Source organism: Gekko japonicus, unplaced genomic scaffold (assembly GCF_001447785.1).
Source record: "Gekko japonicus isolate JY-2015 unplaced genomic scaffold, Gekko_japonicus_V1.1 scaffold591, whole genome shotgun sequence".
Classification (NCBI taxonomy): Eukaryota; Metazoa; Chordata; class Lepidosauria; order Squamata; family Gekkonidae; genus Gekko; species Gekko japonicus.
Window position 1 is genome coordinate 194,523 of NW_015171521.1, and position 13,315 is coordinate 207,837.

Genomic DNA, 13,315 nt, shown 5'->3' on the forward strand with positions numbered 1-13,315 from the left:
AGGAAAAACCAAATTGGGGGGGGGAGAGATAAAGGTAGATTGACTGGTGGACGGGAAAGTGGGAAGAAGGAGGTAAAAGGGGAAATGCTATAGGGGATTTTAGGGAAGTGAAAGAGGAACTAGGGAATAGAGATGCCCCCTGCAAGTCCTTACAGGTCCCCCACTTGTTTCTTCTAAAAATGAAATTAGGCGTTCTTACTTATGTGTAATAGTAATAGTATCATGAGATTAAGACACCAAGCTATTCAACTAGTAAGCAACATACTTCTCTTAACTGGGTACAATGTGAAAGACGCGTGGGGACAGTTTCAGAGTGTACTGTTGATATCCAGTACAGTACACAAGAAGCAAAAATCTGACATGAAACCCACCATGTGATTCCAGTTAAAGTCTGACAAACCGTATGATCTTCTTTCACTAGGGCCCTTCTACAACAGATGGCACTGTTCTACTGTGGACTGGTATAGAAGCACAAATAGGTCCCAAGTAGTTGAGGAGATGAATAAGTAAGGCTATACAAATAAAACAGAAAGGAAATTGACTTGTCTCTAGTAAGGCAATCAGCTCTCTTTGCTTGCCGCTAGGTGGCAAAGTCCAGCAGGGCTACATGTTTGTGAGATTTGTCCATAACAAAACATAAAAGTAGCTGCTTGCTGTATTCCATACCACACTGTCAGTAACAACAGTATACTATAACCCCCAAAATTAGGGTCTGTGATGTTAAAAATATAGGCAGAGTGAATTCAACAGCATTTTGGTATCTGAATTTGAATGAATGATATTTTGGGGACAATTAAGATTCATGAGAAATAAAGCAATCAACTAATTTTTCAAGATTTTTTTTGTAAAGCCTAATGAAGCTCCATTCACTTCGACTCAGTGTGCCGCTAAACTAGACCTCCTTCTAAACTCCAATGATAACCATGATGAACTTCATTGTGACTTAATTGGGAGCCTGACAAGGTCTTGGTCAGCACAGTCTTAAGAGCTGCTATGGTGGAGGCAGCCAGCCACTGGTACAACAGTGGTGTCATTAGTAAGTTCCCTAACGGGGATCCACACAGGCCACAGACTAGGCAAATGCCCCTGCAGAAGGGCTGCATGGGCTATGACTGTGCCAGAATTCCCAGATTTATCCCCAGCCCATAAATTGTTGCAAAGATGCAAGGGTGAGGCTGCGGCAGTCTGAGGGAAACAAACACAGGGCAGCATCCACAGGAAGCCAGCCGTGGGGACATGAGTAGAAGGGCAGGCCCACACAATGTTCAGCCACACCTGTGGCTCTCACGTCCTTAAAGGTACAGGCCTCTGCCGAACAGAACAGAGGCAGCAGCACAGAAAGGGGAAGGGCCGCACTCCCAGGGACACCAGCACTCAAAGCCCAGCCCACCACATGCCATCCCCTGGAACAAGTGGCTGGCCACGGGGACCTGCCAATCAGCAGTGGGAGTGCCTCCAGAATCACGGCCATATTGGTGAGGCCAGCCCTGGGGGAGGCTGCTGGGAGCCCCAGCCACCACTTGCAATGGAGCAGGAGGGGGTAGGGTGACCAAGTACCTACCTACACATGCTTCCCCGCCGGAACATTCTTGTGTGTAACACAGCTGCATCGCACTATCCTGTTGCCCAGACCTGACATGAGCATGCTGGGCATGTCACCGGGCGATGCTCCGGCAATGGGGCTCGAAACTCGATGGTACCATCAAGTTTTCAGCCCCGTTGCCAGAACGTCGCCTGGCTACATACCCACGTCATGTCTGGGCGACAAGATAGTGCAGCGCCTGTATTTTCCCCGCAGGAATGTTCCTGCCAAGAACTATACGTCCCCCGCCAATTTGCAGTAAGTACTTGGTAGCCCTAGGAGGGGGCCACAAGGGCAAGCACTGATGATGCATGCCCCTTGATGCATGCCTGCCACCTGTCCATGACCCCAGTGACAACTACCACCTGAGTCCCTGATGCCCAAGGGTCAGAGGACAACTGACCTGGCAACCAGCCTGGCTTGAATGGCCTGTCTCAAAGGGCACAGATATGCTCCATGACTCTGCGGGAGAAGGTCAGGGTGCTGGAGCCTGTGGGGGGGCAATGAAGAGTAACACATTAGGCAGCAGGGTCTACCCATGCCACACGTGGGCTCCACAGTCAGGCACAGTGCTCATTGCTATCTCACCTCTGTACTTGTCCAGCTTTGCAGACACCATGGCTGCCTCATTGCTACTTTCATCTCCTCCTGGCTCACAATCATGGAATAGGTGTTAGGGATGCAGCCTGCCAGGGGCCTCATGGAGGAGTCATCCAGTAGGGTTGCTGGGGCTATAACGGCACTAATGTCCTCATTCCACAGGTCCGTGATTACCAAGCTGTTGTGCAGAGCAACCTCCGCACCATTCCTCGCACTCAACAGCCATGCACTGGCCTCTCCACTGAGCAAGATGCCTAAAGGAGAAAAGGCAGGAGTGAACAAGCAGCATGGGCTGGCAACCTCTGCTGGGCCCCCAGGGCTGCACCATGCCCAAGGCCTTACACCCACCAGACAAGAATGACACCACAACCACCCACCTCAATGGACATAATCACTGCCGCAGCACCAGGCAGGCCCTCCACCACTGCCGGGCCACAGGGACTGCCATGAGCCATGAGGACAGGCACACACCTCCAAGCCAGCCCCAAGGTATGACTTCTGGGTGGACAGCTCCCGTTTGTGCAGCATGGCCCAGGACAGACACTTGCTCTGCCATCATGCATCAGAAGGCACGGTGACAAACAGCTGTCCCTGGTGGTAGCAAAGGCCACACTGGGAAGCCCCCACCACCAGCCCTTACAGGAGCACTTTCTCAGCCTCAGTCCAGTTAGGCTGGCAGTGAGTGTCACTGCCTGCTGGGCCCAACACAGCTATGCCAACATGCAGCAGGGGAATGCAAGTGCAGGACAGACACCATGGGAACCTCCAAACACTGGAATGGCATCCCTGCCCCCTGCTGGCCACCAGATGGAGTAGGGATCCAGACAGTGCACTTCCTGCCCATGCTGTACATCTGGGTGGCACAGCAATACCATAGGAGGTGCTGCTGTCAGCACATCATCACCCTACTGGCAACATTTGCCTGTGTGGTTCCCCTTGGACAGGAAGGCCATCCAAGCCCTATGTGAAGCTGTGTGAGGCTGTGGCAAGCTACCTGCCAATGACCTGCCTGGTGGGATAGGGCACACCCCTGGGCCTGGTAGCAGGTACTCACCTGGGTGGAGCAAGGTGAGACCAGGGGCAGGAGGTTGCAGCCGTGGTAGCTTTGGCAATCTGTCCAGGGGAAGGCCAAAAGGTATGGAGGGAGTGAGCAAGCCTGGATGGAAGATCTATGGTTTTCTGGGCCCAGGTTTTTAAAGACAGGCTGTGGCTGCAGAGAGCATGAAACAGAGACGTGGTGGGTGCTGCTTAGGTCAAGGGCCAGGTGTGAAGCTGGGGCCATAAAAAGAGAGGAAAGGGAAATGAAAGGGGGCTGGCTGGAGAAGGTACAGGAGCAGAAAAGAAAGCCAAGCCAGCTAAGAGGAGAAATGGGAAACAGCAGCAACAACAGCAGCCAGAGAGGGAGAATTGTCTCAAGGATGTTTCTAGGCAAAGAGGCAGGTTGCAGTTTTGTGGCTCTTCTCCTTTGTAATGTATTATAACCCTGAGGTGGGTAAATATAACCATATACCTTCAGGTGCCTGGAGTTGTCAACTGAAAATAAAAACTATCTGCGCAAGGGAAGAATGACTGGACTGGTGCTTTCAAGACCCCACCCCAGGTATGATGTTCCCTTGCCCTCAGAGGGCATCACGGAAGCACAGCACTCCCAGAGCCATCCCCATCATGCAGGAGGTGCTGCTGTCTCTCCATTGTCTTGCCACTTGTTCATTCCAGGCAGTTCTGGCTGAGGAGCTGGAGATGTCGCTGTTCTTGGTGAGCCACTGCCTCCACAGCTTCCCAGGTGCCATGCTGCTGCAACTGCAGGAGCATGTGTACTTCCTCATGGAGGAGGCACATCTGTTCCCCCATCCCACTGCACTCAAATAGTCCCCCAGGATCTCTGCAGGTCTACCGCAACCAACACCACTTGAATGTGCAGGCCAGCTTTTGCCGCCACGGTATCTTTACAGACTTTGTGGCCTAGTGCTCATGCCATATGCACAATACACAGATCTTTGCTGCATTTGGCCTCAATCACCTACTGGACACTTGGCCAGAGGACAAGGGCTGGCTGTTAGGTCTGTGCCTCCACTGGGGAGAGCACTCAGTTTGTGGCGTGTTTCAGATGGCTGTTGTTTTCCTTGTCACAGGTGACTGGGGCTACCTCCTGCTCCCATACCTGCTCACATCATATGCCAGTGTGCCAGTGACAACCAGGTGCACCATCAGAATGGCATAGTAACTGAACAGGCATTCCACCAACTGAAGCTATACTTGCATTGCCTGCGCCATGTAGCCCTTGGCGTTGCCCAGCTGTTCACCATATGTGCCATGCTCCACAACACAGTTGTCTGCAAGCAGCTACTCCTACATTATGCGGAGATCAGGTAAGTAGGTGTGCCCCCCCCATCAAGGAAGGGGGCACTGCTGTGCCTCTCCACATGGCCTGCTGTGGGGGGGGTGGCAGCCCCACCCCTGAACTACGTGCACCAGAAGTGATGCCAGTGGGGGACACTGAGGCAGGCAGCCCAACCAGAAGGCTATGGGAAAGGGAGCAAGGGCAAGACCACATCAGAAAATGCACCTGCAGCAGCGTCAGAGCATGGCAGGCCTGGTGCATGTGCCTCAGAACAGAGGCAGCCGCACAGCTCAGATCAGGTTGCACCTGGGAACAGGCCAGAGGATGTGGCTGGTAGCGGCTGGGGCCTCCGGCAGCCGGGGCAGGCAGGCAGGGCTGCCTTGTAAAACCTAGGAGGAGGGTAAAGAGAAGGGAGGCCATTGGTCCAGACACCCTTCACTCATCAGGAGTCCACCCCTGAAGAGAGGGCATTGGGGGAATCGGGGGACAGCCCATCCCCAGGAAATCCTTCAATAAGCCAGCCCAGTGAAAGCGAGGAGGAAGGGCTAGACCAATCACAATAAGCCACAGGCGAGGCAAGGAGGCTGGATAGGCCATTGGTCCAGACACCCTTCACTCATCAGGAGTCCACCCCTGAAGAGAGGGCATTGGGGGAATCGGGGGACAGCCCATCCCCAGGAAATCCTTCAATAAGCCAGCCCAGTGAAAGCGAGGAGGAAGGGCTAGACCAATCACAATAAGCCACAGGCGAGGCAAGGAGGATGGAGGGATATGGAGGGATGGGGAGGGACACACAGAGAAACCTTCCCTCTTTTCACCAGTTCATGGCATAAGTTTTATGAAAGGGAACACTGGAGGATGCTACCACCCTGGACTCCATACCAGCTGCAATGGAGTCTGACATCTGTGCTGTCCCCTTCCCCAGTATAATGCCTCCAATTTATGGTGACTCTATGAATTAACTTTCTCCCAAACATCCTATCGTTAGCAGCCATTCTCAGGTCTTGCAAATTGAGGGCCGTCGCTTCTTTTATTGTGTCAGTCCATCTCTTCCTCTTTTCCTGCTGCCAGATAGGAGCCCCCAAATACGAATACTATGGATTACTAAAAGTAATACTAAATAGGATTGCCAACCTCCAGATCTGCTCGGAACTCTCAGAATTAAAATCAGTTTCCCGGGAGAAAATGGGAGCTTTGGAGAAGGAATTCAAAGCATTACCGCCTACTGAGGTCCCTCACCCCCGCCCAACTCCGCCATCTCCAGCCTCCACCCTCAAATTTCCCACCCTGGAGATGGCAATACACCGCGTTCTTAAACTTGGGTAGCTCTCTTTCAATCACTGGGAGGTGGTTTTTCTTTTAAACCTACAAGCCAATGCGGATTCGGGCTAAAAACAACAGAAATTCAAATGAGGTAAATACAATCCTGTATCATACTGTACTTTAAAAGTAGAAGGCTATCCTGCAGGCATTTAACAGGCATTGGGAGTCCGCTGTTTAGAAGCCATAATTTCAAGAAAGATACGTACTGAATGAGCGAATCTGTTTTGGCGAATGCTTTATTTGTCAGAAATGATAACACAGACTGCTAATTCCGACATAAATCCGAGCGCTTTCATTCTTCCACGAGAAACTTTCCAGCCCTACATAAATCCGAGCGCTTTCATTCTTCCAGCCTTTCCAAGTCTTCTGCTTCCGGCCGGGTTCCTATAGTGAGAGTGACCCAACCCACAGGGCAACAACGTACAAGAAAAGTAGCTCCCCAAGTCAGAGTGGCGGCTTCGGAGGATGGGTAGGGAGCGCTGAAATGTCAATCACCGTTGAGGCGCATTGTAATTGGTGGACATGCTGATTACGTTACAAAGAGGGCAGGACGTATATAAACCCAGGGCGGGTACATGCTGACCGCCATTTTGTCCAGTGTGAAGAAGCAAGTGTGGTAGAGGAGGTTTGTCTTGGCGGGAAGGCGAACGGGATCACTCAAGCCGGGCGGCTGAGAGGAGTAGAGGAGGCGGCGACGACGGCTGCGGCGGCAAAGTAGCTGGTGTAGCAGCAATTTAGGATAGTTATCCTAGCCCGAAAGCCGGTGAGACAGGGTTGGGTTGTAAGGCCGCGCGGTTGCGACAGCGGACAAAGAGCCGCCGCCATTTTGTGTAGTCGGAGTGGCCTCGGGTATTCATCCAGGCAATGAGTTCTGTGGAATGGATGAAGAGAGATGGGGTGTAAGCTCATCAGGCGTGGGGGGGACGCTGTTACTGTGTACCCAGAGTGGCGACGAATGGGGAGGGAGAACCACGGGAAGCCATGACTGCAGGGCTCGCAGTAGCTGAGCAACGGGAAGCCATGACTGCAGGGCTCGCAGAAGTAGCTGAGTGAGTGCGCCTCCTGCTCACCGTAATTACGAATTGGTTTAATTTTCTTCGACGAAAAATGAGTCCTAGTTTATCTCTGCACCGACACACACTAGAAACACTAGAAAGCGTCCAGCGCTTACACGGGGCTTGGCAGTAAGCCAGTGTTGGGATCGGGAGGTATGTGCTTTGGAAAAGTAGACAGGCCTGAATTTGGGGGAAGGTTCGACTCATCCCCTAAACGGGCGCCTCCTTTACAGCCAGGCCCTAGGCGCCCTGTGTGTTATAAGCGTTGAAGTAGTATTAGATGGATGTAGCTTTTATAGGTTCTATCCATTGCGTGCCAGCTATGTTCAGTATCTCTGAATGTGAGAGTTACAATAATTGAGTGCGTTTAAGATACCTCATGTGATGCTATAGTAAGTATTATTGGGTCCTGCTCATAAATGGAATTGATCCACATGCCCCCCCCTTTGTCTTGCAGAGATGCATCGTGATTCATGTCCACTGGACTGCAAGGTATATGTAGGTAACCTTGGGAACAATGGCAACAAGACTGAATTGGAACGTGCTTTTGGCTACTATGGACCACTGCGCAGTGTGTGGGTTGCTCGGAATCCCCCTGGTTTTGCCTTCGTTGAATTCGAAGACCCACGTGATGCTGCTGATGCAGTTCGAGAGCTAGATGGGAGGTAAAATCATACATTTATATCTGGGGTGGAGAGGTAGTGCATGTGTACTCTAGGCCTTCAGTAATATTACAGCATATTTTAGTTGTGGTATTAATACTTGATCAGTGTGTGTTGAGGGTAGACTAGCAGAGGTTTACTGCCTTAAGAAATCCCTTGTGTTAAAAAAAGGCTTCAGATATGTTGTACTATAGGCAGTAAACAGAATGCTACATATCTGGCATGTTGATATTTTAACCTACTTGTTTATGTATTTGAGGAAATTAAAATACATACTGCATTAAAATGTTTGCTGTTCACCAAAGCAAATAATGGAAAGCCTTGCAGATAGTCTAAAGTCATTTGTTTAGAAAAATTCACAGCCAAAAAGGTATTAATTCTGTTTGGTTATTATTGATGATGATGTTTTTTCCTAGAACTCTTTGTGGATGCCGTGTCAGGGTGGAATTGTCCAATGGTGAAAAGCGTAGTCGGAACCGTGGACCACCTCCTTCATGGGGTAGACGTCCTCGAGATGATTACCGTAGAAGAAGTCCTCCACCTCGCCGCAGGTACCTATGATCATCACAAAGCTTATATAGATCTTGACAGTATTATAATTTGGCATGATAGACTTTTTGAAAAGTTAAAGGTGTTAGGGGAAGATAAATTAAGCACATATTGTCAAACACTGACTTTTGTCTTTAGGTGTCTATGCCAGTTGATAGTGCCCTCTAACATCAATTATCTTCTTTCCTTCTGAAGTCTGTTTATTCTCTAGTTATTTCCTTTTTCTTCCCGTTACTCAAATTTAGGTTTTTTGCTTTCTTTCTCCATTGTGGTAAACTTTACGACAGCTTGGCTTTCCCCCTGAGATTTTTTCCATTTTAGCACAAGTATATGCTCAGCAGGCAACTACTTAAGAATGCTTAAGTAATTAATAGTTACTGAGCTACATTTTTCACTAGTAAAATTGTTAAGGTATGACTCTGCTGTAATTTGAGTTCTACAGCTCTAAATTTTTACTTGGTAAGCATTCTCTGACCCAGGCAAGTTGGGTGTTAATTGTTCACCCAATACTTGGCTTCTGCAAGAACTGATAATCACCTGCAACAGGCTAAGGAGGTCTGTACAGGATAAGAGTGAAACACAATAGGAGTATTTGTTAGCTAATAGATGGTTGTACTGATGGCTTGTTTTTCATTTTTTTATGCTTTTTGGTCCATCTATTAATAAAAATGAACCCGTTACAGAGTCACCATCATGTCTCTTCTCACCACCCTCTGAGTCTGCATTAGCCAGTCAACTAGCCCTTTCAGCGTCATGTGACCAGCGCGCCCCATTCAGCTTGGCTGGTGTCGTTTCACATGACCCAGGCATGGCCAGTCGTCAGGTTGCACCGCCCTTTGGTTCCCGAGCATGCTGTTTTCTCTCAGCCTTCTCTCCAACCTTAACCAAATCGGCAGCAGCCACCTCGACCGCCCACACATTCCCGGCCAATCAGCTCAGCTGTTTATTTACCAAATGTCTTCACAACAACTGCAGCAGCAGCCTTCGGCTAACAAAAAAGCAGGAAAAATCCACAACACCCCCTTCGCCAACCAACTAAATACAACGCAACATCTGGCAAAACCTTTTCAGCAAATTCTTCTTGGCAGTCAGTCCGGCAGCCTCACCTCACCATTTCTAGCTTGTTGAAACCAAAAAACTAGTAAGTTTTTCCTGCTTATACAGTTTACTGCTGGTTAAAATAAGGAGTAAGCAGCTTATAAGTAATTATTTTTCTCAATCAAAGGCTGGCTGTGCATAATTTAGTGGTAACATACATATGTTGCTTGAATAAAACTTTTAAGGGTGTTAAGGAAACTTAATATAAGTAACTAAACTGCAGTATTATTTGCATGCAAGATGGCAAACTACACTTAATTGCTAACATTTATTTCTTCCTTGCAAAAATCTGCCAACTCCTTTCACCTTTAAATGGTTTTACTAACAGTGTCAGAACTTAAAACAATTACTTTTTGGGATGAACTGGGCAGACTAAGGTTCTGTAATCTAAACACACTATGGCATTTTAAATTTACATTCACAAATATGCAGTTCTAATTTAGCATTTAATGGCATCACTGCATTGGTCTTTCACTTGGTACCATGTGTCCTGTGTGGACTCTTACCTTGCATGGGTTCCAAAATAGTGGTTTATACCAATTTTGGAATTACTTGTGGGTCTTTGGATAGTGTTCTAGGCAGAGGATTTAGTTGAGATGGAAGTGCTGCATTGAACAGGTTTGCTATGAGGTTTTTTAGTTAAAGCAAACTCATGGTTGGAAACATGCTGATCACGCTGAGTTTTGTTTTACTGCCTTAATCTTTCCATTTTGCTGGACGATGGGTGCCATTTATCTTGACACATTCACTGGGCCCAACAGTGACTTGACAAGTTGGGAATTGCCTCTCCCCAATAGTGCTGAATTGATGAAAAGACTCATTTTTCTTTTTCTGGTTGTAGATCTCCACGAAGGAGAAGTTTCTCTCGTAGCCGCAGCAGGTAAATTATTGGCATTGTTTATAGAATGGTGAAGGTTTGTTAGTGTTGTGGTACAGAAAATGTCCTGTGGGAAATAGTAATTTTTCTAAATGTTCTATTTTAATGTCCAAAGGACAAGGTCTAAAATTACATTGCTTAGCTGCTATCATTCTTCCAATGTTTCAACAAGATGTGTTTGCATTATCTTATGTTATGCAACATTTACTCATGCAGAAAATGTCAGGTTATTGTAATGCGGACTCAGAATTCACTTTTGAAATGACAGAAATATATCTACTAAAGCAGGTGCTTGCGAGCATGACAAGACATTTAATAAAATAGTGTAAACTTAAGTATGAACAATTTTTAAAATGTGATATTCAAGGGCTAAGAGAGAGAATGCAGTTAAACATACTGCCACTGTATTGACCTATTTTCTGCCAAGGTCACTAGAGCACATAAAAACTGTCATGTAATTCTGAATGTTCTTGTTACAGATCCCTTTCTAGAGATAGAAGGAGAGAGAGATCACTGTCAAGGGAAAGGAATCATAAGCCTTCTCGTTCATTTTCCAGATCTCGTAGGTAAGAATGCTATCTTAGTTGAATTATACTCAGTAAAGCTATAGTACAATAATTAAAAGTTGTTTGACTTGGTGTATGGCAGGGGTGGCCAAACTACGGCTCGAGAGCCACATATTGTGCAGCTCCTGGCAGGGTAACTAGGGAAGTGAAGGGTAGGCATGCCTCCCTCACCAATCTTCTCTTCTCTAGCCAATGTTCCCCTCCCTGGGTAGGCTTGAGGTGGTGGTGGGGAGCAGAGAAAGAAAGCAACTTTGATTTTAAATGTGTTTGCAAAGCCCACCCACCCACACACACACCGGCAGGTTGTAGAAAGTATTTGTTTCTTTAAATATCAGTATCAGTATGTGTTTTTACCCCTTTTGTTTTTATTTCTGGCAGTCTTATTTAATGTTAATAAAAAGCAAATTTGCATATTTCCCAATAAAATGTGTGTAATATTTTTTCATGTCCCGTGGCTCTCAGACATCATGTTTCTACTATGTGGCTCTTACATTAAGCAAATTTGGCCACCCCTGGTGTATGGTGTTCTAGATGGAATGCTAACTTAATACTTAGTTGGGGGGGGGGGAGTGGGGGGGGGGGGGGTTAGATAAAAGTCATGACAGTTTGTGTAGTGAAATGTATTGAAATTAATTTGTCAAACAATGCAATTTAATTTTTAATCTATTCTATTTAGCCGCTCCAGGTCAAATGACAGAAAATAGAACTTGAGGAAGAGCAGTGTACAGGAAGTCACATTAGATCTGAGGAAAGGAGTATGTACAGAACATTGTTTTCTTTAAGACTTCATAAGCTTGGTGCATTTTTAAAATGTTTTAGCTGTCAAATTTTGTTTGTTCTTGTCTCTTGTAACAGGTGACAAATGTAACAGTTGTTGAATCTGTATATGGTTCTGAGCAGATCATATGAAGTGTAATAAACGTCACAGTGTACCCTTAAGCATATCTTGAACTTATATGAATGTTAACTAATACCTTGCATAACTTTACCAAAATAAATTTGAAAAGCCATGCAGTGGCAAATGCTTCTAGTCTAAATTTTATAATACAAATGGACTATTAAATCATGAACATTTGTTACAATCACATATTGGCAATCCATTCAGGGATGACTCTTGAAACTTGGTCAGAATAATGATCAGAATAAAAACAATGGCCAGGAAAGGGAATGTGAAAACCTTGTAGCTAGATTTTTTAAAAACTGTTTGCAAGTTCTAATTTGTACCATCTCAAAGTTAGAACTACTTTCTGTTATGTAAAGTACCGATTTAATTTTGTATTTTTGAGAATAGAGCATTACATAGATAATGAGCTGCCAGATACTGAAGCAAATGATTTGTATGCATAAGGGTACATTGTAGGTGATAACACTTTCTTATTGTGCAGAAGTTGTCATGTCACTGTAAACTCTTTGGAGATCTTGGGATTAAAGTTTTGGTTACAAATCGTTGCAAGTATTTAACTTTTGTATCTTGATGTACGTTCAAGTAAAATATGTCCAAGGGGACACATACAGTTTAGTTTGAACTGTTACTTTTGTGGAGCCATATTCAAATTTCACTGTGCTTAATGCTTGGATAATTGACTGTTCAAAGAGAATGTTCATACATAAGCAACTACTCCCACAAAGTCCTTTGTTAAAATACATCTTGCTCTGATGGTGGTTGCCTTGATCATGAGCCTACATTATGAATAAGATGACTACAACATGACATTCAAACTAGTTACAGTAACATATGGCTTAGCATGCTGCACTCAGATGCATTGGAGTAATGAAGCACTCAAACTAACCACTTGAGCTTGCTGTTAAGGGATTCAGAATTATGCATTAAGCTTAGCTTTGTCATATCCACAAAGCTAAAACTGCCTTGCTTTAAAGTGAAGTGTTGCATGCAATGTTTATCTGCAATAGAAACTGCTTATGACAGATGTGATTAGAACACCAGTATGTACATTGATCTTGTATGCTAGAAAGTGATTGCTCCTGCATTTAGATTAAATCCATACCATTTAAAAATACCTTGTTGATTTTCTTATCAAGCATTGAAAAGGGAACACTGTTGTAGCTTATAGTGTAGCAAAATTACCATCCACAGGGGGCTTACTACCCTTAAAGCTGTGGATAACAAACATCACTGAAAAGCAAGCACAGGATGCTTGTGTCTTTCATTTGAGGAAATTAGAATTTTACAAAAACTGAGCTCCAGAAATCTGACAGCCCAGGATTCTTGACCAAGTCAGTAAGGACTTCGCTGATTTTGATCTCCCGCACCAAAAGGAAAAACTCAAAGTGTAGTTTAAAACAACAACACCTTCGAGTGCAGTTTCAAGTAAGTATTCTGTCCAGTATATCTAGTTGCACAGTAAAAGCTTTTGGCAGTGGTAGAATGTACTGTGGGTTGGAAAATGGATGGCTAGATGTAGTTTTACAATAGCACTTTATTGTAAGTTCAGTAATGATTTTTCTGGAGCAGTGTATATTACTAGTCTCTTCAGGCTTGGGTAAAGGGAATACGTGCACAGCATTTTCTTGAACACATGCAAATAAGACCATAAGAGCTCTACTGGATCAGATCAGTGGTCCATCCAGCATCCTGTCTCACACAGTGGCTAACCAGTTCCTCTGGAGGGTCAACAACAGGGCATAGAGGCTGAGACCTCCC

General features: G+C 46.0%; 1 protein-coding gene across 1 annotated transcript; it reads left to right on the forward strand.

Annotated features, from left to right (window-relative positions):
• The first annotated feature begins 6,446 nt into the window (after positions 1-6,446).
• On the forward strand, positions 6,447-12,917 carry SRSF3 (serine/arginine-rich splicing factor 3). The gene is made up of 6 exons (XM_015419457.1): positions 6,447-6,609; positions 7,359-7,566; positions 7,980-8,114; positions 10,052-10,090; positions 10,567-10,653; positions 11,330-12,917. The coding sequence occupies exons 2-6, from the start codon at positions 7,361-7,363 to the stop codon at positions 11,355-11,357; spliced, it is 495 nt and encodes a 164-aa protein (XP_015274943.1). The 5' UTR covers positions 6,447-6,609; positions 7,359-7,360; the 3' UTR covers positions 11,358-12,917.
• The last annotated feature ends 398 nt before the right edge of the window (positions 12,918-13,315 follow it).